Source organism: Podarcis vaucheri (assembly GCF_965113315.1).
Source record: "Podarcis vaucheri genome assembly, chromosome: 16".
NCBI lineage: Eukaryota > Metazoa > Chordata > Lepidosauria > Squamata > Lacertidae > Podarcis > Podarcis vaucheri.
The window spans coordinates 38,993,379-39,018,198 of record NC_138754.1 but is presented as its reverse complement, the minus strand read 5'-3'; the positions used below and the strand labels follow the sequence as shown (position 1 = coordinate 39,018,198).

The 24,820-nt window shown below is 45.7% G+C and overlaps 1 protein-coding gene and 1 long non-coding RNA gene across 7 annotated transcripts in view; both read left to right on the top strand.

Annotated features, from left to right (window-relative positions):
• Window positions 1-19,276, top strand: part of SETD1B (SET domain containing 1B, histone lysine methyltransferase) — a 64,382-nt gene extending 45,106 nt beyond the window's left edge. For 4 of the 6 annotated variants that reach the window (XM_082204069.1, XM_082204064.1, XM_082204066.1 and 1 more), the window contains 10 exons: window positions 1,047-1,134; window positions 2,867-3,078; window positions 4,585-4,708; window positions 5,876-6,361; window positions 8,419-9,981; window positions 12,437-12,603; window positions 13,618-13,749; window positions 16,031-16,150; window positions 17,159-17,296; window positions 18,976-19,276. In XM_082204069.1, the coding sequence (XP_082060195.1) occupies window positions 1,047-1,134; window positions 2,867-3,078; window positions 4,585-4,708; window positions 5,876-6,361; window positions 8,419-9,981; window positions 12,437-12,603; window positions 13,618-13,749; window positions 16,031-16,150; window positions 17,159-17,296; window positions 18,976-19,149 (3,204 nt within the window). In that variant the 3' untranslated portion in view covers window positions 19,150-19,276. The remainder of the gene's footprint in view (window positions 1-1,046; window positions 1,135-2,866; window positions 3,079-4,584; window positions 4,709-5,875; window positions 6,362-8,418; window positions 9,982-12,436; window positions 12,604-13,617; window positions 13,750-16,030; window positions 16,151-17,158; window positions 17,297-18,975) is intronic. The other 2 variants (XM_082204065.1, XM_082204068.1) reach the window with 1 other exon arrangement.
• LOC309521564 overlaps window positions 1-24,820 on the top strand; it is a 141,383-nt gene that overhangs the window by 90,203 nt on the left and 26,360 nt on the right. The gene's annotated exons all lie outside the window — the stretch shown is intronic.

The window sequence follows — 24,820 nt, the reverse complement described above, 5'->3', positions numbered from 1 at the left end:
ATTTATGATGGTGCATTTGCCTCTATCCCCATGTGAGTTTTAGAGAGCACACTGGAAGACTTGAAGGATGGGGGAAAGTTAGGGGGGAGAGTGTTGTTTAGAGAAAGCATGCAAACATGGAAAGTGGTTGGAGATCTGTAAGGAAGAACATCACCTTTATGAGAAATCCTTTAACAGATTGAATAAAAGAGGTGATAAGACTTTAAGGTTTCTGTCTTATTCCAACTTTCCTAATTCACATGTTTGCACTTCTGTGTATTTAGATGTTTGAACTGGATTCAATGGCAATTTTGATGTTCACACAATTTCAATATTGATGTTCACACTGGTCTAATTGTTCTGTTGCCTTTTAAATTACAAACTGAAGTAAAAATGTGTTCACAAACAAAAAAGGAAAGCAAACATTGGCACTCCCATGTAGTCATTTTTTGGGAGTAAGGTTCTTGTATGCTGTGAAGTGGGGAGCACTTGTAAATCTAAAAACAAGTACTGTATTTTTCGCCCTATAGGACGCACCTTTTCCCCTCCAAAAATGAAGGGGTAATGTGTGTGCGTCCTATGGGGCGAATGCAGGCTTTCGCTGAAGCCTGGAGAGCGAGAGGGGCTCCCGCCGGGCTCCCGAGGCTTGCAGATAGCAGCCTGAATCCCGAAACCCGGGGCGCAAAACGGAGCGCGCCCCAGGCTTCACGCAGCTCTCCGCAAGCCGTGGGAGCCCAGCGCGACTTCGCGCTGGGCTCCCATGGCTTGTGGAGAGCTGCCTGCATCCCAAAGCCTGGGGTGCATTGAGCTCAGTGCGCCCCAGGCTTCGAGCTTCGCGCAGCTATCCGCAAGCCAAGGGAGCCCGGCGCGACTTCGCGCTGGGCTCCCACGACTTGTGGAGAGCTACCTGTTCTGGGGGCTGGGGTCGGGGGAAGCTCCAGCCCCGCGCCTGAGGGGAAATATTTTTTTTTCCTTTATTCCCCCCCCAAAAAAAAAACTAGGTGCGCCCTGTGGGGCGAAAAATACAGTACATCTCCCAAAATTGGTTAATTCTGTCCTTTCTGCAGGTGAAGAGAAAGGAGCCACCTGAAGCTGCCTCAGCTGGAGACCAGAAGAGAATCCGTCCCTCTACTTCGGTAGATGATGAAGATGAAGGTTTGTGAAGCCATATTTTCCTCCAAAACACAGTAAGGGTTTCACACTGCTGAATCCTCTAATCTTCACGCTGGTGATTTGTCTCTCAATCTGGACACTCTATACAAAACTAAGAGTTCCAAATTCTCTTTGTCCTATTTTTTGCAATTTAATGTCATATGTGGGACCAATCTGTAACACAGATAAGACTCCGTGTTCAGTGTTGCAGTTAAGATGGGCACTGTTCCATTAAGTAATGTCTAAAATCACGGTAAAAATATTTTTGTGTCATGGAAAGAACAAGCTGTTCAGTGTTATAACTGGTTTAATGCTATTTCAGTATGAAATGAAAGACACACACCCCACACAGTTCTTGTTAATTGTCATTAAATGCTTTGCCCTCCCAGAGCTCCTTGGAGAAGGCTAATAATAATAATAAATTAATTAGTCATATAATTAATTATATGACTACTATAATAATGATATGACTAATATAATTAATTAAGTAGTAGTCATCTTGACATAGTGCACTTCATTAATCTGAGCACCCACAGTTTTTTGTTTTTGTTTTCTTTTTTTTCTGAGCACCCACAGTTGTTCAGTATTCAAGCACCAATTTCTTGCCAGCTTTGGAAGGACATAGCCTGACTGGAGTTCAGTAACCTAACTAGGAAGAGAAACTGGGAGTTCCTTCCTTTGCTGTGCATTTAAACCCTATTGACCGGGATAAAGTTTTGGTGTACTTAACTCTTCCTAGATTGCATACCATCTTCTTGAAAGATTTAAGGAAGCCAGATTGCAGCTAACAAGCAAGGCCCACTCTCAACCTCTTTTTCCTAAACTCACAGGGTGCAACCGGCCAAGTTCAGCTTTGCAGTCCCATGGATCTTGGTGGCAGCAATGAGCACAGGCTTACTTGCCCCTAAATGTAATCAGTGGTTAATTTTTAGCATGGACTGGATCGTGCCACTAATGCACTGAAAACATTTCATCATATTGAATATATTGGATTAAAAGCTCTGAGGTTCCCAAACATTCAGCTACTGAGGGATGGAGATTTCTTCCCTATTTCTTAATGTGTCAGAAATGGTGCCTTGAAAAATAAATCCTTGCATAGGGTGCATGTCCAGAGATGCAGATCCCATGTGCACAGAAGAACCAAATGTTTCCATCCGCCACAGGCATCCTCTTCCTTCAGATCCATCCCTCAAAAGCCACCTTTTCTGTGAAGCCTTTGGAGTGAGTCCCTTTATCCTCCTATAACTAACCTTCACGAGATTTAACCGGCCCCTAAGACTCCTAAGGAAAAGCCAAAATGCTAGACTTGAGGACACTGCTGCAGTGATAGCAAAGCCTCCTTCCATGGTTGCCTTCTTTCTTCTAGAGAGAGAACTCGGATGTGGGGTACAACGTGGCATTCAGCTGCTCCTTTCCCACCTAAACCCAGGGCCCATCATAATGACTCCCACTTCTCTGGTGTGTTATATACATGGGAGATAGAATAACGCCAAGTATGTAGTTTCTCCTAACACGTAACATATTTTCAAGGTGACACAAGTATCGAGCACATTTCCTTAGCTGCATTTTCTTTCTTCTTAAAATCTATTTATTTAACAAATGAGCAAGCAAAAGAAAACACTTTTTAAAAACCCACCTACTTTCAGTTTTCTAAGGCAGGAATCCATTTTTGTCACTTTGCGAATGTCATGGCTGGCTGCTTCTTCAACTTTTTCATGCATTTCCACACTCCCAGAATCAGAACGAGATCGAGACCTGCCGGATGCAGCCTCTGACCTCTCCAAGAAAGATGGCGAAGTGGTCGGGCTCAGGAGGAGACCCGGAAGGCCACTGGAACTAGACAGTGAAGGAGAAGAGGAGGATTCAGGCAAGGAGGAGGAATCGTCTTCAGAAAAGGAGGCCGAGCAGGAGGAAGGGGAAGGGGTGATGAAATCCGTTTCTGACAAGGTAGGTCCCACAACCAACCTGGGCTTTTTTCTCTTGGCTGTGTATGTGTGAGTGAAAGTCAGCACCTCCCTCTTGTAGTAGTAGTAGTAGTAATAATAATAATAATAATAATAATAATTTATTATTTATACCCCATCCATCTGGCTGGGCTTCTCCAGCCACTCTGGGCAGCTTCCAAAAAAATATTAAAATACAGTAATGCATCAAACATTAAAAGCTTCCCTAAGCAGGGCTGCCTTCAGATGTCTTCTAAAGGTCTGGTAGTTGTTCTTTTCTTTGACATCTGGTGGGAGGGTGTTCCACAGGGTGGGCGCCACTACCGAGAAGGCCCTCTGCCTGGTTCCCTGTAACTTGGCTTCTCGCAGTGAGGGAACCGCCAGAAGGCCCTCGGAGCTGGATCTCAGTGTCCGGGCAGAACGATGGAGGTGGAGACACTCCTTCAGATATACTGGACCAAGGCTGTTTAGGGTTTTAAAGGTCAGCACCAACACTTTGAATTGTGCTCAGAAACGTACTGGGAGCCAATGTAGGTCTTTTATGTGGTTTCGGCAGCCGCTCCCAGTCACCAGTCTAGCTGCCACATTCTGGATTAGTCGTAGTTTCCAGGTCACCTTCAAAGGTAGCCCCATTGGGGCTAAGTTGCTAAGTCAAAGGGGAAGATGAGTTTTGTGGCAGGCTGTTCCCCCTTAGCCACAAAGTTTTCTTTCTTCCTTGCTTACATTCTAGATATTGCTTGGAATCAGGGCTGAGTCAAGACCTTTAGAGGCCCTAAGCACTTAAAAGTTTCTGGTGCCCCCACACATATCTAATTCAAAATATAAATAATAATAAACGGTAAAATAAAATTTTATTTTTCAGAATGGAACAAAACCTGCATTAAGATGGAAAAGAATGTTTATTTTTGTATACTTTCACTTTATATTTGAAACATTTTCTCCTGCTTTTACTAATGTCAAAGTCTTTGATCAGATCCTAAAAACTAATCTTATGCAACACATCTGCTTCCATACTTAGTAAAGATAAGGCATCCAGTTGGGATTTTTAATACACTTCAGTTGAGAAAACTGATGCTCAGCAGAGCAGTTTGTGACCATTAATGTTAAAAATCTGGCAGTGGAAAATGCCTGTGGTGCCCCCTTCCCTTGATGCCCTAAGCATGTACCTATTTCACTTAATGGTTAATCCAGCCCTGTTTGGGATATCCCTTTGTGTAGCTACAATTGATTAGATATGTTCATATGTGTTGCTTTTCTGAGTTTTGAAATATTTCTGTAGCTTATTTCCCCCCTTTAAAAAACTTTAAATGTGTCTTCCATTCTATAAAGAAGTGTCATATTGCATGTCCTGAGTCCACCAGCCTATCTTTTTATCTAGACATTATACCAGATGTGCCACAATGGCACTGGACCACTTTCTTATGTAATAATATAAGCCCTCGGTCAACATGCTCCACACCTGCAAAAAACCGAGAGTTTGTTGCACTTTTAAAATGCCTTCTCTCTCAAGGAACAGGAGGAAGACCTCAATGAAGAGGAAGGGGAGGAAGAAGATGATGATGACGAAGACGATGATGAAGAAGAGGTTGAAGCAGAAACAAGTGGAAAGGAAGAGGAACAAGATTCTGAAGAAGGTATGGTCTCTTGTTAGCTCTAAGTAAATGAGATCTTGATGTTCTGACTAGCTGACTAGATGAGGCATTGTCCAAATCTCCAGGTAATATTTAACTGGTGCTCATTAGAACAAAAACTCAGCAGGACCTCCTGCAATGTGTGAGGCAAGCTCAGTTTCATGAGCTATCCTGAAAGGGATTGAAGATAAAGCAGCAAGTATTGTCATATAATAGTATAATTAAACAGGCACTCAAGTTTAGAATGCCATATGAACTTCTAGGTGTCCCACCTAAAAGTAAGAATGAAATGCAGAACATGAAATACTCACTTAAAGCAACTGAAATTAAAAGTGGGGAGGTTAACATTGTCTTACGAAGAGATGTACAATAATAATAATAAATAATAAATTTTATTTATATCCCGCCCTCCCCAGCCGAAGCCGGGCTCAGGGCGGCTAACAACAATCAAATAATCAAACAGTAAAATAGTTACACAATCTAAAAATATTTCATTATAAAAATTAATTAAATCAAATTGAAGGCAACCAATTAAGCAAAATTCTGTGCAGGTTGCCAGAGGAGGGAGTCAGGCTGCGCCCTGACCAAAGGCCTGGTGGAACAGCTCTGTCTTGCAGGCCCTGCGGAAAGATGTCAGGTCCTGCAGGGCCCTAGTCTCTTGTGACAGAGCATTCCACCAGTTTGGAGCCGCAGCCGAGAAGGCCCTGGCTCTAGTTGAGGCCAGCCTAACCTCTCTGAGGCCTGGGACCTTGAGGATGTTATTATTTGCAGACCGTAGGTTTCTCTGTGGGGCATACCAGGAGAGGCGGTCCCGTAGGTACGAGGGTTAGGGCTGTTAATATGAGATAAAAAATTACTAAGGGCAGGTAAAATTCTGTATGGTGAGAAGACAGCTTCTCTTCTTTTACTCCTAGATTAAAAAAAACCCCTTGAACCTTCTATTGTCCAGGTAAACTATGGTACATTCAGGATAAAAAGTGTTTTCACACAGCACATTGCTTTGGGCCATTTCAATGGCTACCAGCACAGATGGTTTTATAAAGACTTAGGGAGCTCTCTAGCATGGATATGTGACAGGGAGGGAGAGAAAAAACAAGCAAATGGAAATCTTATGCTTCTAATTAATTTCTCTTGCCTGTCCTGACCAAAATGTGTTTTTTTGTGTTCCAGCAGAAGATGTAGGAAGTCCTGCCTCCTCTGGAGCAGAGATTGAGTCCTCTGATGAAAGTGAGGAATCCTCAGACTTTGGGACGAGCTCTGATTCTGATGAAGACGAGGAGGAGGAGGAGGAGGAAGAGGAAGGGGAAGAGGAAGAGGACTATGAGGAGCAGGTGGAAGATGAAGAAAGAGTGTGTCTGCAGCAAGAAACAGAAGCCCTGCCTACCCAGCTGCCCCCTGAGTCTCTCCCTCAAGAGGCTGAAGACGATGATCAGAAGGAGACCATCCTGGAATTGTTTCCAGTGGACGATTACATTGAAGGGACTCCTCTAGTTCTTCCGGAGCCTTTGATGCCGGAAGGAGAGGAGCAGAAGGAAGAAGTCAAGCATGCAGAGGAGGAAAGCGGGGAACTCCTCCAGCAGTCTGTGGCTGAAGTGCTGGTGGTGATTGAGAGAGCCCAGGAGGAGAAGCTACAGTTGTCACCAGTGTGTGTGCCAGGTGAGGGGCAGTTTTGACCGTTTTGCAAACTCTCTCCTCCCAGTATCTGGTGAGTAAGGGCTCTGAAAGCCTGTCTCTGCTCCTGCCTTTCCTCCTGGAGTAGGAGTCCCTACCTCTGGAGGGGAAAGCTGATAAAATATTTGGAGGTAGGCCTTGCATGAGTGCAGAACCTGTCATGAAAAAATGCCCCTGGCTCCACAAAGACCTGTGAATCACAGAGCAGCTGAATGTGTAGCTCATTCTGAAATAAAGTTTGGGCACACGTGCTGATGTGGGAGTGGCTTGTGGGATTTAAGGCTGAACAGGATCACATCAGAAGCAGCCTTAATGTGTCTTGTGCTGGTTTCAAATTCTGTCTAGTTCAACAGCATCTTGATTAAGGCCTCTCTTAGCCCTACTCTTAGGATTTCTTGTTCAAGTTCCTGATCTGAATACAAGTGGCTGCTTTTCAATCTCCATGTTTAGTTTTAAGCAAGGCTGGACAATACCTGGTTTTCAGCATTGTGATATATCAGCAACTAAATACTGTGATATGCTGATATCTCATGATGTCTGACTCTGGAATGTATCTTAGCTACTTCTTCCTACCCACCTTACGGGAAGTAGAAGCAGCTGAGATACATTGCCCAGCCCTACCAAACCCTGATACTGCTCTGGTTTGCATGAGCTGGGGGGAGCAGGAAGCCTCCCGCCCCTCAGCTGAGTGAGCCCTGATGCTGCTCTGATTTGTGTGAGCTGGAGGGGCAGTGCAGGGGCTTCCTCAAAGGCACGCACAGGCAGGCAGATGGAATCCGATAAGGTGCTCTGCCTGTCTGCCTGCACCTTTGCTGTCTTGCAGGCAATTTGAGCTGGTGCAATGTATTACCAGCTCAAATTGTTTGGAAGCAGTATTGTGATCTGAACACCATACCAGTTTCAGACAATTTATCAATATATCACCCAGCTCTAGTTCTAAGACCAAACAAAGTAATTGATAGCGCTGTGGTGTTCCAGTGACATGGCAATTAATTCATAATAGTTGTTCCAGCTTCTTTTTTAAACATGAACTCAGTTCAGATGTAGCAATGTGGCTTGGCATTTATGAAAATGAGTTTCAGCCTGGTTTCTGCTGTAGAACCATGGTTTCCAGTTATGTCATTTGCACATAAACAATGGTTTGCTAGTTCAAATGTAATGATAACTCACAATTTGTTGTGAAAGAGGAAGGGAATAAGCACATGGGTAGGAGAGGGGAAAGGACACATAAGTCCGATCATATGGTGGCTCATTTACCAGAAGTAATGTATTTAGCATTCACTCTGGAAGTGTATTACTCTAATCTGACCAAACTAAGCGTCAAGCAACCATAGCTGTTAGAGAGCCGTAAAAATTTGTGTCCTGCTCTTTTAAGACTCATCTACCCATGTATTATCTGAAACCCAAGGGGTGCATTGGTTGTCAGATGTGAAATATATTGGCATTATTTTCAGCTCTCCTACCCTACCACATGGTTCTATGTGCTCTATAAGAAAGCACTCCAGGTTTCATCCTCAAAGCGCCCTCTCAAACCCCTGTTCACAAGTCCTCCAATCAGCTAAATAGAACTGCTGCTGGCTGCTAACTCCTCCCCCAACTCACTTCCTCGTTCAGCCTGGCTTCTCTGTCCACTGGGTTTGTCACTATGTGGTGGCAAAGATGATGTAGAAAAACTGCTGAAAATTAGGATTGTGTGCACTTTGTGCTGACTGCCCAAGTAGATACCAGTGGGTATCTGGCGTGAAATTTGCTTTTTTAATGGCACAGTTCTAGCCCTTGTGATTTTAGACAGGAATTTGAAAATGTGTTAGCTGCATCCTTGAAGACTTAGTGGAGCTTTGCAGGGGTTTGCAAGTGGGTTCTTACCTCGGTGCTCCGTGAACATCCTTCAGTCTGCCGTCTGTATAGATCCTGTTTCCATTCCCAGCCCCAGATGTTTGGGGTAAATGCCCTTTGCGTCCCTTCCAGTCTTCAGGCAGTTTTGTAACCACAGTGTGTTTCCTTAAGGTGTGTCATTTGCTCCTCTGTGTTTTTCTTTCTAGAGGAGGAGTCTGAACCCGATGTCGAGCTGGAGCCTGAGGCGCTGGTCAGCCCACAGCCAGAGAGTCAGGATGAAGAAAACCTCTGTCCACCAACGCCGGTGGGGCTTTTTGGAGACATTTTGGCCAGCAGTACCTCCTTTTTCACCAAGCCGGACAACAACATTTCTGAAGCCCCAGCAAAAAGCCGACAGTCCCGCTCAGCCGAGGAAGAGGACCGTCTCCCTTGGACTCCCGGGGGAGAGCGGCAGGCTCACTTGGAGTCTCCTGGGCTTCCACTCAGTGCGGTGCCACCCTCTTCGCTTCCCCTCCCCTCAGTCACATCTGGTAAAGAGGACCCATTCCTCCTTCCAGAGCAGTTCCCGGATCAGTTAAGCATGACCAAACCAACTCTGGAAGAAGAGCTCCCTCGGACTCCTGGACGGGACATTGCAGCCAAGTGCTCTCACACTTTCTCCAAGTCCCAGAGCACGGACACTGTCCCAGCCACCCCTGGCAATGACGCTCCTCTCACAGGAAGCAGCTTGACCTTAAGTTCCCCTCAGGTCCCAGGAAGCCCCTTTTCCTACCCATCCCAGTCCCCCGGGATCAACAGTGGCGGCATTCCTCGGACGCCTGGGAGGGATTTCACTTTCACCCCGACTTTCCCAGAGCCTGGTGCTACCCTTCCTTGCCTTTCGTCAGGCAGGAAGCCCTCTGAAGACGAACCTGATGAGAAAGTCTTTAAAGAACCTCTTGGTGCTTCCTTACTGGCTGGCATGAACAGTGTTCCCTCCCCCATTCCCTTTGCCAGTCCACCTGTCCCAGCTTTCCTTGCACGTCTCGACTTGCCCCCTAGCCAGCCAGTACCTCTTGCTGCTCTCCCTAGCTTTTCTGTGGACTCAAAGATGCCTCTAGAGGAGTACACCACAGAGGCACGGCCCCTTTTGCCCTACCCAGAAGTCTCTGTGGCTTCCCCTCCTCTCCTGCCTCAGCCTCCCTCTTCTGTCTTGCCCATCAAAAGGAAACCAGGGCGGCCGAAACGATCCTCTCCTTTGGGCCCTATGTTGGATGCCTATTCTGGCAAGCCCATTGAGCCTCCTCTTCTTCCCATCCCAGTTGTCTTGACTGAAAGTGCTGTGAGCAAAGATTTGTTGAGTAGCCACCCAGAGGCTTTCTATGCCCTGAAAGATCCGGAAGCAGTGACCCTGGATTTCCGGAATGAAGGCTTCCATGACAAGCTCCCCCCAGATGTTCTAGCTGAGAAGCTTCCCTTTAAGGAGCTGGAGAACCAGTGGAACGAGGACTTGAAAGAAGAAGAGGCCTACCTGAAATCCAAAAGACAGTGGAGGCGACAGAAAAAGAGGCCGGAGGACGTTCCAACAATTCCTTCCCCTGAGTATTCCCCTCATCAGTATCACTTCAGGCCCCGCTCTGAGTTTGAGGAGATGACCATTTTATATGACATTTGGAATGGGGGCATTGACGAAGAGGATATCCATTTCCTGTGTGTTACATACGATCACCTGTTGCAGCAAGACAATGGCATGGACTGGCTCAATGATACCCTCTGGGTATACCATCCTCATATCCTTTTTTCCCTTTTTCTTTTTTTGCTGGATTACCAGATTGGGCTTCCTCGGGAATGTATTGTTTTTGAGGAGCTGGTTTTATTGGGCATTGCTGTACTTGGTTGGTAATTTTGTTGTAAGCAATAAGCCTTAACAATACTGCAGAAAAAATATAAAAATATATACACTGCATATGGTAATAACAGTTCAGTTCCAGAAACTGCTTAGAAAGTGAAATAAGAAACAGAACTTAGTCTAATGTACTGTTGTCCACAAAATCCTTTCTAAGTTTAGTTGCTAAAATACCAAACTTGACTACTTTTTAATATTTCCTATTTATTAATGTCATTCAGCAAATAGGTCTCTTCAGCAATGACTAGACCACCATCCTGGCCAAAAAAGGACCCAGTTATTCCTCTATAGGAGCAGAAACAGTAACTCATGAGCAGGCTTCTCAGCAGTTCCTGAACCCCCTTGACTGGGCAAAGCCCTGTTTCTAAAGGCTAGACTCCCTGAACGTAACTGACAGTGCCATAACTATAGTCAAAAACAATAGCAGGAAACCACAGGAGGTCCTGCTTGCAGGTTTACTACAGAAATTGGGTTCCCCACTGTGGGCAGGTTGCTGGACTAGATGGGCAATTGGTTGGCTTAATGCAGCAGACTCTTCTTACATGCTTATAAAGGGCCTTTTACATAAAAAGAGTTGGGCATTGCTGTAATGATTATTTGCAGTCATCAGATACAAATGTATTTTTGGCCCTAAAATAGTGGGCTAAATTTAATATGACTTGTAGCTTCTATAAGCGCATGAAAACCTGCTTTTGTTCTTACTACACACGTCTGCAGAATTTCAAGGTTCTTCTGTGCAACGGGCTGGGGGGCTCAAAAAACAGTTCTGACATTAAGCCCCCAAACTTCCTAATTTATCCCATTTGTTGATATCATCCTGTTGAGGTTAGTCTTCCCTTGTCCCATGGAGTGTGCTGAACTCCTGTTTCACACCACAGCGAAGCCGCGTGCTCTACTTAACAATTCTGCCAATTGAGTTGACTGTTTCATACTAAAGGGAGAGTTTTTAGAGGCGCCTGCTGTGGCAAAGATTTAAATCCCCTATTTAAAGTGCTGGCCGCCTTGGGAGCACTGAAACTGGACCAGACATTCAGACCTTTTGCTAGTCTGCAGACTTAGAAATGGAATGGTGCTGATGACGATGACATAAATCATTTTTGCTAAGCATTGTTATGGTAGTAACCGAAGCAGTGATTAATAACATAACTGATTCAAAATACAGGTGATGATTAGTAATAAGCAAGTGCAGCATCTTTTATTTTAAAAGCATTACTAAATTTTAAACATTGTAGCCATTCTGGTACTGTTATTATTATTATTAATTATATCTATATACCACTAACATGCCAAAATGGCTTCCAAGCTGTTTACAAGTTTAAAATAAATTATAAAATCCATACATAATTAAAACACCAACAAATTCAACATCCCCTCCCCCCAAAAAAATATAATAATGAAAAAATAAAGGCAGAACACCAAGTTAAAGCTGCTTGCTTAGTACCATCTATTGACATCATTTTGTTTAGTAAAAATGATATGCAACCCTAGCATTTCACAGAACTCTTTGTCAGGCACAATTCAGTTCTGCTTGATGAGTTTGCAAACTTAACAGGCTCGCATGCTCCTCTGCCAATGGTTCAGTGGAAGATTACGGTACTTTTGACATGCTTTGTGTCTGGCAGTTGTTACATAGTGATCTGCCTGACAGAGAAAATGGGAAATTCCACTCCCTTACCAAATACGTATTGGAGTGATTCCTCTAGCTAATGCCTGAAAAAGCATCTTCCCCTCCACTGCTAGGTAAGAGCATTAAGATCAGCAAATGATACCCGGCTAGCTTTGACATGGCTGGATGATGCTTGGCTTGTGGTAGCACAAAGGTGGGCTCTTCCTCTGGTGGCTCCAGTGTTGTGGAATGCCCTCTCTGCTGAAGAACAAGAGGCCCCATCGGGACTGGCATTCCACCAGGTATTGAAGACACCCCTAGGTAGGCAATCATTTTACCTCTTCTGATTTTTAACTCGCTTGTTTGTTACATATTTTCATCATGAAAGTTTTTCATGCTTACCTAGATGGAGGCTGTGTGTGTGTGTGTGAGAGAGAGAGAGAGAGGGAGAGGGAGAGGGAGAGGGAGAGACTCCCGACTTTCTTGTGGCTGGAATGTAGCAGACTCTGCAAAGGTAAAAGCCGCACCTATTTCTTCACCTACTTTCCCCTCTGGCCCTGCCCACCACTGGTATTCAGCCCTAGAAAGTGGCCCAGGTGGCAAGGAGGCCCTTGGGCTAGAAAATGTTGCCCATCTCTGGCTGAGGGCCAAGGGCCCAGCAAGCTTTGCTGGCATAATTGCAGGGCCTTGCAGCCCGCATCTTTCCTGGGTTTTTCCTTAACGTGGAGTCCACCAACCAGCTTTTCTACTCCAAAGAAGAAAAAACGGGACGATGGGATGCGGGAGCACGTCACAGGCTGTGCCCGCAGCGAAGGCTACTACAAGATCGACAAGAAGGACAAACTGAAATACCTCAATAACAGCCGTGCATTTGCAGAGGAGCCTCCTGCCGACACACAGGTAAAGGACGGGTCCCCTCTTCCTTCTCCTTGCTGTCCCGTTCTGTGTGTCTGGCTGGGAGTTCTGCAGGCACCTACCTCCTTCCTCCCTGAAGTCCACTTGAACCTTCTTACAGTTTGGGGGCAGAAAAGCCATGGCATTTGAATTGCACCCTTGAGTTGCTGACTTAATTGTAACCGTCTGGAGAAGGTGGCAGGCAGGGATATGAGATGTTAGGGGGTATAAATGGGTCAATGTGGCAGGCAAGTCAGCTGGGGTGCGTTCTCCCTTGCCAGAAGAGTGGAGCAGAAAAAGAGCTAGAAAAGGCGGCAGGCCAAACGTGTGGGTGGGTGGGGAGCATTCAGTTTGGGGGTTAATTTTTAATAGGATTAATATATTTTATTAGCTCACTTAGAAGAATAGAATGTTCTCTATATAGAATAGCATCATAGAATTGTAGAGTTGGAAGGGACCATGAGGGGTCCTGCAGTGCAGGAACCTTTTGCCTAGTAAGTAACTGCCTTATGATCAAGTCAGCAAAAAAACAATAATATATGAATTTACGTTACACCACTTTTTGCCAATTGGGCGTCCTGCAGTTGTTTTGGACCACTACATGGCTGTGTTGGCTTGGGATGATGGGAGTTATAGCCCAAAACATCTGGAGGGGGGCAGGTTGGTGGGTGTGTGGCTGGCTTATGCCGCGTCAGGCCATTGTTCCACCTCTCCCACTGCTGGCTCCTCTTTCTGGCTATAGGTATCCAGCCCTGGTCTTCCTCGCCACCTTCCCTCTTCCTTCAGGCTCCAGGGATTGAGCCTGGCGCCCTCTGCAGGATAAGCATGGGCTGCACTGCCCCTTGGCTATGGGCCAGTCTGCCATCTTTGAGCAGCTCTCTGGGATCTTGAGCAAAAATATTTCTCAGCGTGCAGATGCTGTGTCACTGAGCTCACCCCAGCCTTGAGGCTAAACCTGCCTGGGACCAGTTCCACTCAGCTGCTTGCTAACTGCTATGCTGTCCTTTTTTTGGTCCTCAGGGAATGAGCATCCCTGCTCAGGTGCACGTTTCCACCCGGGCTGGCTCCGAGAGGAGGTCCGAGCAACGCAGGCTTCTGTCCTCCCTACCTGGCAGTTGCGACAGTGACTTGCTCAAATTCAACCAGCTCAAGGTAAGTTGTGCAGCTTCCTTCTTGGAAGCCTCCATTTACTATAACCCCTACTGGTCAGTGAATTTGTCTGCCTTCCAAGTGACGTATTTGATTGAGGAATGGCAGGAAAGGGTTAAAATCATGTTGCTGTGGTCTTGGGACAAGCTTTGCAGAAGGAATCTGCAAGTTCCTTTGAGAGAAGGCCTGAAGGGTGGCAGGAATTCTGGGATGTGACGTTTCAAGAAATTCCAGGAATTGAGAAAAGTAGCTGGAGAATGAATGGTTAAAATCCCTCAGTTGGCACCATTACATTTATTTGGAATTGCATAATAAAACTTAATTGGAGATACATTTGTGGCAAGTAGAATGATGGTTGCCAAAATTTGGAGAGATTTAAAGGAGTTCCAGGGACGCAGGTGGCACTGTGGGTTAAACCACAGATCCTAGGACTTGCTGATCAGAAGGTTGGCAGTTCGAATCCCCACGACGGGGTGAGCTCCCGTTTCTCGGTCCCTGCTCCTGCCAACCTAGCAGTTCAAAAGCACATCAAAGTGCAAGTAGATAAATAGGTACTGCTCCGGCAGGAAGGTAAACGGCGTTTCTGTACGTTGCTCTGGTTCGCCAGAAGCGGCTTAGTCCTGCTGGCCACATGACCTGGAAGCTGTACGCCGGCTCCCTCGGCCAATAAAGCGAGATGAGCGCCACAACCCCAGAGTCGGTCACGACTGGACCTAATGGTCAGGGGTCCCTTTACCTTTAAAGGAGTTCCAATTCAACTTATTTGTATACTGAAGTGTGACAGGGGCCCTAAATGAAAAGCTCACCCAAAATAATAGAACTGTGGAATTGCAGAGTTGGAAGGGATCCCAATGGTCATTTGCAATGCAAGAATTCCAGCTAAAGCATCCCTGACAGATGGCCATCCAACCTCTGCTTTGAAACCTCCAAGGAAGGAGAGTCTACCAAGCGAGTCCTTTCCACTGTCAAACAGCTCATACTGTCAGAAAGTTCTTCCTGCTGTTTAGTCAGAATCTTCTTGTCCCTTGAAGCCATTGGTTTGACTCCTTCCCTCCAGAGCTGAAGAAAACAAGCTTGCTCCCTCCTCCATATGATAGCCCTTGAGATAGTTGAAGATGGCTATCCTATCTCCTCTCAGTTTCCTCTTTTCCAAGTTAAACGTACTCAGCTCCTTCAACCATTTCTCATAAGGCCTGGTTTCCAGACCCTTGATCATCTTGGCTGCAAATCTTGAAAGGACAAAAATGTTTGAACCAACAGTTTTATTATTTACACAAGCAGGGAATAAAATGGCAATTAAATAATCTAAATGACTTTGGAAAACTAATGACTGTAACTCATGACTATTCTGCTCTGGTCAGACCTCACCTGGAGTACTGTGTCCAGTTCTGGGCACCACAGTTCAAGAAGGACACTGACAAACTGGAACGTGTCCAGAGGAGGGCAACCAAAATGGTCAAAGGCCTGGAAACAATGCCTTACAAGGAACGGCTAAGGGAGCTGGGCATGTTTAGCCTGGAGAAGAGGAGGTTAAGGGGTGATATGATAGCCATGTTCAAATATATAAAAGGATGTCACATAGAGGAGGGAGAAAGGTTGTTTTCTGCTGCTCCGGAGAAGCGGACACGGAGCAATGGATCCAAACTACAAGAAAGAAGATTCCACCTAAACATTAGGAAGAACTTCCTGACAGTAAGAGCTGTTCGACAGTGGAATTTGCTGCCAAGGAGTGTGGTGGAGTCTCCTACTTTGGAGGTCTTTAAGCAGAGGCTTGACAACCATATGTCAGGAGTGCTCTGATGGTGTTTCCTGCTTGGCAGGGGGTTGGACTCGATGGCCCTTGTGGTCTCTTCCAACTCTATGATTCTATGACTGTAGTTTTGTTCCGAATTACAATGTTGGCTTTAATGCAGTTCCTCACACCCTGGAGATGGCCTGTGAAGAACAAGTAATATCAAACAGGATTGCCTGTTCTCTTCAAGTAACTCCATATTAGTTTTTACGGACTGCCATTATTTTATATTCTACATGTCTCTCTGTTTTCTGTTACTCTGATAAAGTAGCATTCAAATGGGAAGTGTGGCAGGAAGGGGCACTGGCTGCCGTGGCCCAAGCTTAAGAAGCCTCTAAAACGTGGTTTCGGCTTATTTAGAAATGGATCTTTTGAATGGCATGTTGCTGGGTTGTAAGCCCTGCTGTGCTCAGTCTGCTCCAGCATTCTGCCGGTTTTCGAACAAACAGCTTACAGGCACCCTTTTTATTGTCTCTCTTCCCCATCGCACAGTTCCGGAAGAAAAAGCTAAAATTCTGCAAGAGTCACATTCACGACTGGGGACTCTTTGCAATGGAGCCTATTGCTGCTGACGAGATGGTGATTGAGTATGTGGGGCAGAATATCCGGCAGGTAAGAGGAGAGGAGCCGCGCGTCGGAGTTCCAACCCATGGAGCAGCTTGTAAGGAGTGGCGTGAGCCCCATGTGGCCGTGCAGTAGAGCGAGGGGGCAGAATGTGTTGCCCCAGCTCAGCCTGCAGGCGGGCAATCCTGTCCCCCTTCTATCCCATTTAGTCCACTTACAGCAATCTGTTTCTTTTTGCCCCTCTGGCAATAAACAGACCACACATCATTCAGTAAATTTAAAATGCTTTATTTACAGATTGAAGGTCTGATACATGCGTTGTTCTGTACAGCAGCAGTGACAACCCCAGAACTGCCCCCTTCAGCCATTCTTGCTTTTCCAAGTGGGCCTTGCCCCATGCAAAGTGAATATCTTTTAAGCTTTCTGCCTTGCTTACCAACATGGGTGGCCCACCCTATTTGGACACCTGAGGTCAAACAGGAAGGTGCTGCCGCTCACCTGAAATCTCACCAGATGATGCAGAACTCTCACAAGATTTCACGTGAGATCTCAGAAGCTCTGTGAGAAGTTGCGAGAGTTCTGCGAGTTCTAATCAGAAGCTGCTGCTGCCAATCCTGAGCTGGGTGGGTGGGGTGCCACCCTACAAGATTTTGCAGCCCAAGGTGGCTGCTTCAGTCCTGCTCCCTGGGCTCTGGGAAGGTATTGCATAGGATTGGCACGGAAAGAGCTTTTATGCTGTCTGCCTTGCTGTGTTTAATTTGTGTGATTGAGTTCTGGCCAGCTCCCAAGCACATAGAACTGCAACCACGCTAGTCCAATGCACACAACTTGTGAGTTGGCTGTATTGCCCTCTCCTGTGCCAGTATCCCTGTGAAAATGCTGCTCTCTGTTTACCTTTTGAAATCTTTTTACTTTCAGCCATGGAGGGTCTTTTTAAAATGGTGAGCAACAAAATTCTGGCAGGTGTCACCTCTTTGGTTTGGTCCCTCTTCTCTCCCTTTCTTAATGTGGCTGCTCTTGGAAGGTAGCTCTTGTGACCTTTGGCTTGTTCTGCAGGTAATTGCTGACATGCGAGAGAAGCGGTATGAAGACGAAGGCATTGGCAGCAGTTACATGTTCAGGGTTGACCACGACACGATTATAGATGCAACAAAGTGTGGAAACTTCGCCAGGTTTATTAACCACAGTTGCAATGTAAGTGTTACTTGGCCTTACAAGCTCCATCACTCACTTGGTGGCATCAGACTTTATTCCTGTATTAAATGTGAAAGGGTGTGTAGGTACACACACACACACACACACACACAGAGAGAGAGAGAGAGAGAGAGAGGGAAGTTCTTTTGCTCTCTGCTTGCTCCCCTTGCCAGCCCTACCTGGACCGGTTGTGGTGTGGCAACAGGGCTGCATCTGGGCTTCCTTCATTGCTGCCCAGGCAGTAGGAGCCACCATTGTCACTGATCTCACTGCATCTGCAGCTGCTGCTATCCAGACTAGGGCTGTTGTTCGCAGGGGCAGGTGGGGGTTGTCATCAAAGCAAAGCTTCCAGGACGCAGCGCTGCCACCCCCAACACCACCTCTTCCTCTGCTCTCCATTACCAGTTGCTGAGGGCTACCCTGGTCCTGGTTTTTTCCTCACTGCAGTTGCTGCTGCCAAGCCCACAATCTGGTTGTGGCAAGGCCTCATCCCCATGTGCAGAGGGATGGAAGACACTCACCACTTTGCCACAGGCTCACCCTGTGTCCTGGCTTTATCTCAACTGCAGGCAGGGGCAAGTGGATGGCCCTGAGACACCCATTCAAAATTGGGCGCTTCTCCCTGGCGTCACCTGGGTCGTGGCAGCATCTCCCCTTTCCAAGCCCCTGTCACCTCCCCGCCCCCCAATTCCTTTTTGTGTCCCCTGGTGGCTCCAGCTGTCATCACAGTGGGGCAACAAACTTGTAGGGGTAGAGAGTCCATGTGGGTGGGTGGGTGGGTGGGCCTTCCCACTCCAGTGGCCTCTCTGTTTCCCACATTCCTAAGACCCATGCTGTCTTATGGAAGGAGGTGACTGATGGTTGGCTCTTCAGTTTTGATTTCCCTCCCCTGCTCCTCATGCCTGTTTATCAGTAATAATAATAATAATAATAATAATAATAATAATAATTTATACCCTGCCCTCCCTGGCCAGAGCCGGGCTCAGGGTGGCTAACACCAGTAAAATTACAATAAAAACATAATGGGGGGGACGACAATTTAAAATACAGGTTAAAATGCAATTTAAAATGCAGCCTCATTTCAAAAGTAGCCCATGGATCAAAACCATAAGGGGAGGGAAACATAAGGGTCAGACTGAGTTCAAACCAAAGGCCAGGTGGAACAGCTCTGTCTTGCAGGCCCTGTGGAAAGATGTCAAGTCCCGCAAGGCCCTAGTCTCTTGTGACAGAGCGTTCCACCAAGTCAGGGCCAGTACTGAAAAGGCCGTGGCCCTAGTTGAGACCAACCTAACCACCTTGTGACTTGGGACCTCCAAAGTGTTGTCATTTGTGGACCTTAAGGTCCTCCATGGGACATACCAGGAGAGGCGGTCCCGTAGGTATGGGGGTCCTAGGCCGTGTAGGGCTTTAAAGGTCAAAACCAGCACCTTAAACCAGTGATATTTGCAACTTCTTTAAGTTTTCTTTGTGCCTAACGCTGTGCTTATCATATGTGCTTCTCAAGTATATTAAAAGGTGGCTAGAAAGTATTTTTTGTTTTGTTTCTTCAGCCTCCCTTCCCAGAAACACAGAACACACACATGCACACACATACTAAGACAGTGATGGGTCCGAAATCTAAACAAGCGACTCAAAATCTTTAAGCCAAAGCTTTTAATTAACTGCCTCTTTTGTTTTAGCCCAACTGCTACGCTAAAGTCATCACAGTGGAATCTCAGAAGAAGATTGTCATCTACTCGAAGCAGTACATCAATGTGAATGAGGAAATTACATACGACTACAAATTCCCCATTGAGGATGTAAAGATCCCCTGTTTGTGTGGCTCCGAGAACTGCAGAGGGACCCTGAATTAAAGCCCAAGGTTTTTGCCGCGTGGTGGCTGTGTCCAAACTGTGGTAGCCGAGGGCGGTTGCACTTTTGCCAAAAAAAAAAAAAAAGTAAGAAAAAAGAGAGATGAGGTGGAAGAAGGAAAATGAGGAAGAGAGACAGGGGAACCTATATGGCACTTTCTATCCTTCTGTCAGGAGAAGTGCAAATTGAAGACACGCACACTAGGACTCTTCAAGCTGCAGGTGCTTTTCATCTTCAGATTCACAACCCCACCTCTCTCCGCCCCTCGTGATGGTTCCCCTTACTCAGTGGCACCATAAATCAAAACACTCTCTCTTCTCCCCGCCTCCTGCTCTGCTCGCTCCTTTATGGTGTAGCTCTCGTGGGTAGAGCAAGGTACCCTTATTATCCTTTAAACATGTTCCTCTCTCCATAAAATGCTGCTACCTTTTACTCATTAGTTTTGTCTTGTGGAGGGTCAGGAGAAAGACATTCAAAAATGTGAAGCAGAGACTCAAGACACAAGAGGCCATGAGTTGAATGGAAGCTGGCTGGGATCGCCTGCAGTGAGCGCTGGGACGCCGACGTCAAGTGGAGGCTTTCTCAAGCAGGCGGGGAATTCTGTCTGGGTCTGCGATGCACAGAAGGACAACCCTCCTCCCTTCTGTGGATCAGAGTTGTGGTTGATGTTGTCACCTTGGTGCCCCCCTGGGATTTCTGCACACTGCTGGTCCTTGTGGGGGAGGGAGGGGGAACTATAGCTTTAGGAACCCAATAACGAACCCACTTCCCTTTTCTTTTTCAAAGCAGAGCTGGATCCCTTCTCCCACCCCCCAAATTTCCCTCTCTATTGTAGCACTTGCTATGCTGTAGAAACTGTTGGTTTGGCAGCCCTCTGAGTGTGCTCCACCAAGCCCTGTTTCCATATGTCCTCCACACACTTGAGGCTTGCACAGGAAACCGGGGCAAACATCTCCCTCCCCTCCAAATGCGTAGAGGCTGTTCAGATGCCAAGTGGGGGGTGAGCTGGGACAAGATCTGTCCTCCCCAAGGCAGCGGCTGCTTTTATCTCCTTGGTTTTTCACCCTCATCGTCCCATCCCCTTTGGCAGAATGCTCTTGTCCTTAAATGACAATCTTTTAGGTTTCTTCCTTCCCAAGTACTGAAGAGACTTCTGACGAAAGAACCAGGTCCTGCCTGCCTCAGCCGAGTGGAGCCTAGTCCTCATTTAGCTCAGTTTGGTTGAGTAAGGCAGGGAGGGTCCCCACGGGTGTGTGTGTGTGGTGTGTGTGTGTGTGTGTGGAGAGCAACTGTTTTATGGCCTGAGAAAGCAGCACTTTTTTGTGGTCAAAGCTTATTTTCAGTAGCAAGCAGATTTCTTGGTCTGACTACATCCTCATTCTCAAATGCCTGTCCTATAATTATGTAGTGCTTGTTTGCACTGGAGAGATTAGTGGGGGTTCTTCTTTTTGATTAAAACCCAAGCAAACATTGCAGCAAGAAAAGTGTGGGGGGTGTGCCTTAAAAAAGAAAAAATCTCTAAACTGTTAAAAGAATGTTGAGTCGGGCAAATATTGAAATATATGCTCATCTTCAGTACTCCTCAGTCTTTTGCTCCTGGACAAAATTTACTGGACTTTAAACTTGGCTGTACTAAGAATTAATTTCCCAGAGAAAAAATAGGAACCAGAAGATGCACAGATACTCTCTGTCAGGCCTTTTGCTTCTTCCCACAGCACCCACACCTAGTTACTCTGGCATTTTGTGTGTGGTCTTGATGGCTTCCATAGTAAGGCAGTGGAATTTTGCTTGCAAGCCTCTTCTAGTTATATCCTACTGGATATAACATCTAAAAGTCAGAAGCCGAAAGGAAGAAGCAAGCCTGGGGTGTCTTTCTGGGCAAAGTGGCTCTGCTGGCCTTGTGTGTTGAGGAGCTTGAACAAACTCTGGCCATTGAGTACGGAGGACCATGTGTGCAGTTGGTTAGATTATCCCAGCCTTCCCCAACCTGGGGCTCTTCTGTTATTTTGGACTACAACTCCCATTGTGGTCCAAAACTGGAGGGCAGAAGGTTGGCAGTGACCTTGGTTCTTTTGCCAGTCCCCCTGCTTCCTTACAGGTTCTCCTTGGCATGTCTTTGGTGTGGCTTTTTAATGCTTCCAACCTTTTGAGAAAGCCACATCCATTTCATGTAACACAGAACATAGTAAGCAAGCTGCCTTATCTACAGGCTCCCACCCTTTCCCATACTCTCTCTCATACCAGGAGTATAATCTCACATCTCCTGCAGAAACACCAGCTGGAAATCTAGGTAAGGGCATATGCAGGAAAGATGCCTCATGCGGCCTCTCTGTATTTATTAACCCTGCATATTTTTTGTGTGTGTTAAGTGAATTGTTTTCTTAAGGAAGTACAGCAATACTAAAGCTACTCGTATCAGCGTGGTTCTGCTGGATAGCCTTAGCTTGGAACTTGAAGCAACTTCCTGGCATAGAAGTTGTAACTACACACACACACACACACACACACACACACACTCTTTCAAAAGTGTTTTCTTTGATATACACAAGCGTGTATATACACAAGCGTGGTCGGGATTTTAAATTATGAATGCTCCCGATCCGGTTATTCTCTTGTTCCTTGAAAGGCTCTGCATTGAAGGGAAATAATTTTTGGGCAAAGGTGATCAGCTTCTCTGTCCCTGCTCCAAACGAGGGGAGGATTTTTATGTTCCTTAAAGCAAGAGAGGCAGATCTCTGGAAGGAATAACAGCTCCAGTCTAAGTCTAGAGATACAATCCTGATCCTACAAGTCTCCACTCTAACCCCAGCCACCCAAGAGCAGTGCCAAAGTCTCGTCGGCCCACCCACAAGCCTTGACTCGTCCACTCCAAATGGAGGGCCGGGCAAGGTGGGTGTGGGATTCAACTTGACTTTCATTGAGTTTTCACACTGGTATTATCTAGCAAATAGAAACGAACTTTCCTGTGCTTTCAGTCCCAGCCTGCTTGGTTCCATACAATCATTTTCCCTGACTCTAGTTCCCAGTTTCAGATTAAATCTTGGAAGGAGCCAGTGATGTCTCACTCTGACAGATATTTATATTGTCAAAGCAGCTTATTAATACAGTGGGGGAGAAAATAATTTGTAAACTCTGATGGAGAGCTGTTTCAGTTTTGTCGTTTGTGACCTATTTTCAGGGATCATTTCAGTGCATTTCTGTATAAAAAGTTTTTTAAAGGGTGGGGGAGATGAAATTTTGACATTTAAAATGGACACATCATCTGTGCATAGCAGCCGTTCAAACTCTTCTCTTCAAACACTGTTTCTTGTAGAAACATGTTGATTTTTGTTTTGTATGTTTTTGGCTGTTTTCTTTGTACTTCAGAAGCATGTAAATAATTTGTTAAAAGTGACTATTGTAGTTTGGAGTTCTTTTTTAAAAGATTGTCAGCCCAAGACCTCAATAAGAGAGTGGGAGATTGGGGTGGGGGAGGGGAGCTGGCGCCATTTACAGCTTGTGTCAAGCTATGTATAATGTAAATTCTGTACAAAATATCTTTTTTTTTTGTCAAATACGTAGATCAAACTAGAAGCATTAAGAAGCTGAAGATTTAAAAGAAAAACCCTGCCAAGTTAAGGCTTTTTAAAATTTGCCTTTCTGATACCTTAATGTGCAAAATCTATTTATTTCAGACAAGAAAATGTGTATAGTCTATTAATGACAACCTAAAATGTATTTAAGCAAATCTATAACTTTGACCCTCCCCTGGCAATTTTATTTTATAACGTTCCTTCTCAATTACCAACGTAGTATTTGTAGCGGTTACAAAGAAAATTGCATTAGCCACGGTCTGGAGCTCCAAAGTGCTTCAGTGCTTCTCTGTTGCTCCACATGAACAGGGTCTTCGCCAGCCAGCAAAGTCCTGCTCATCCGAAGCTTTGTCTCTTCTCATGAAGCTCTCGCCTCACTGGAGCTTCTGGGACTAGGCAGTGGTGGGGAACAAAGGATACTATGAATTTGGGATTTAGTTCTTAAAATGAAACACTGTGGAGGGGAAAACCTTAGTCCTTGTACCTGAATTCTGTAAAAATACCGGTTTTTAATTCGCAGTGTGAAAAATAAAGAGCTCCTTTAAAAGGGGCAAGGAAAATGGTTTGCAATAAATGGCATCTATTTTTTATGTTCCTTAAAACAAAACAAAAAAAGACAAAATTAAATCTCTGCTTTTGAGATTTGGGATTTTTTTAAACCTTTTGTTCCCTTTTGTTTTGAACAGCTGTATAAGTTTGGGACTGTTCTGTGCTCCGTCTTCAGTATACCTTGTTTAGAAGAACGTGTTTTTTTTTTTGTTGTGGGCATGTCATGCTGTAAATATTTGTTCATAATTTTTTTGTGAATTGAATACTATGTACCATTGTATTATAGTAACTTTTATAAAGCAAACCATAAATATACTGACTTTTCTTACAGAAGAGCTGTGTGTTTGGTTTATTAGGCTCCAGGAATTGTTATTGAGGACTGTCTGGAAGCACATAGAAAGAGAAAACTGGTATTTGAAAATACCTAAATATCCACAAAGATGTGATGTGTGAACATGCATCTTTGTCAAAGAGAAGATTCACATATGGCAGAGCTTCTGGAAATGACGCGATGGTTGCATGGGCTTCTGAGATACTTAGTCATGGGAAATGGGAGGCAGAAGCAAGGCTGTGTTGTGTTTTTACTATTTTTTGTTAGAAGCCGCTCAGAGTAGCTGGGGCAACCCAGTTAGATGGGTGGCATATAAGTAATAAATTATTGTGAGGCAGCCAGCTACGGTGGTGCAAGCTGGGATGACACAGAGCAGTGGCAAGATACTGGAAAGTAGAGCCATGTATGCCCTGTGGCTTAACCTCTGCCCTCTCAGCCTGCTTTCTGCCCTGGAGGACATTGACCGCCAGCAACTGCTGAAGTGCCGAGATTGGGGCTGCAGCAAGGGGCCATCTTGTCCATTGTGTCATTCAGAATATCCTGGGCCAGCCATGCACAGGAGAGGGACCACTGCCCTCACGCTCTGCTTCAAACTTCCTGGAAGTGTCTGGCTGTGAGGAAAACAGGTGGACCTTTCAACCAGATCCAATACGTTCTCTTATTGTTGCCTGCGACAAAATGTGGTGTGGAGTTCTCTGTTTCGGAATGCTAGCCAGCCACGCATTCTTCCGGAGCACCTGGCTTCAGACAAGACTCCCCATTGCTTTCCACCCTAACGTTCTGGGGGCCACTGGGTTTCTTCAGTCCTTACCAAGCTGCTTTGGGTTTCTCCCCACTTTGGTCTTGTTCCGTCAGTATTTTTTTTTTCCTGCAAAGCTGGGGGTTCTCCTGAACCTGCTGCTGCTACTTCTGTCTTGTACATAGATCGTGCTATTCAGGCCACTGAACTGATGGCAGCTGGAGAATGAGTTGCTACCAGCCTGAAAGATTTCCTAATCTTTATGCAGAGAACATTTACAGACCTAACATAACCATTGCCCTTAATATATAGAAAGGAAAATATGTTTAACGGCTTACATCCTAAACAAGCGTATTTTCACTGCCCCGTCATAAGGATTAGGAACTTGCTTTTTAAAAGTTTTTATCCTAGCAGGGTATAACTGTGGAGTATATACAAGAGGTAGAATAGCACAGGATAGGTGTGATGGGATTGTGCAGGTG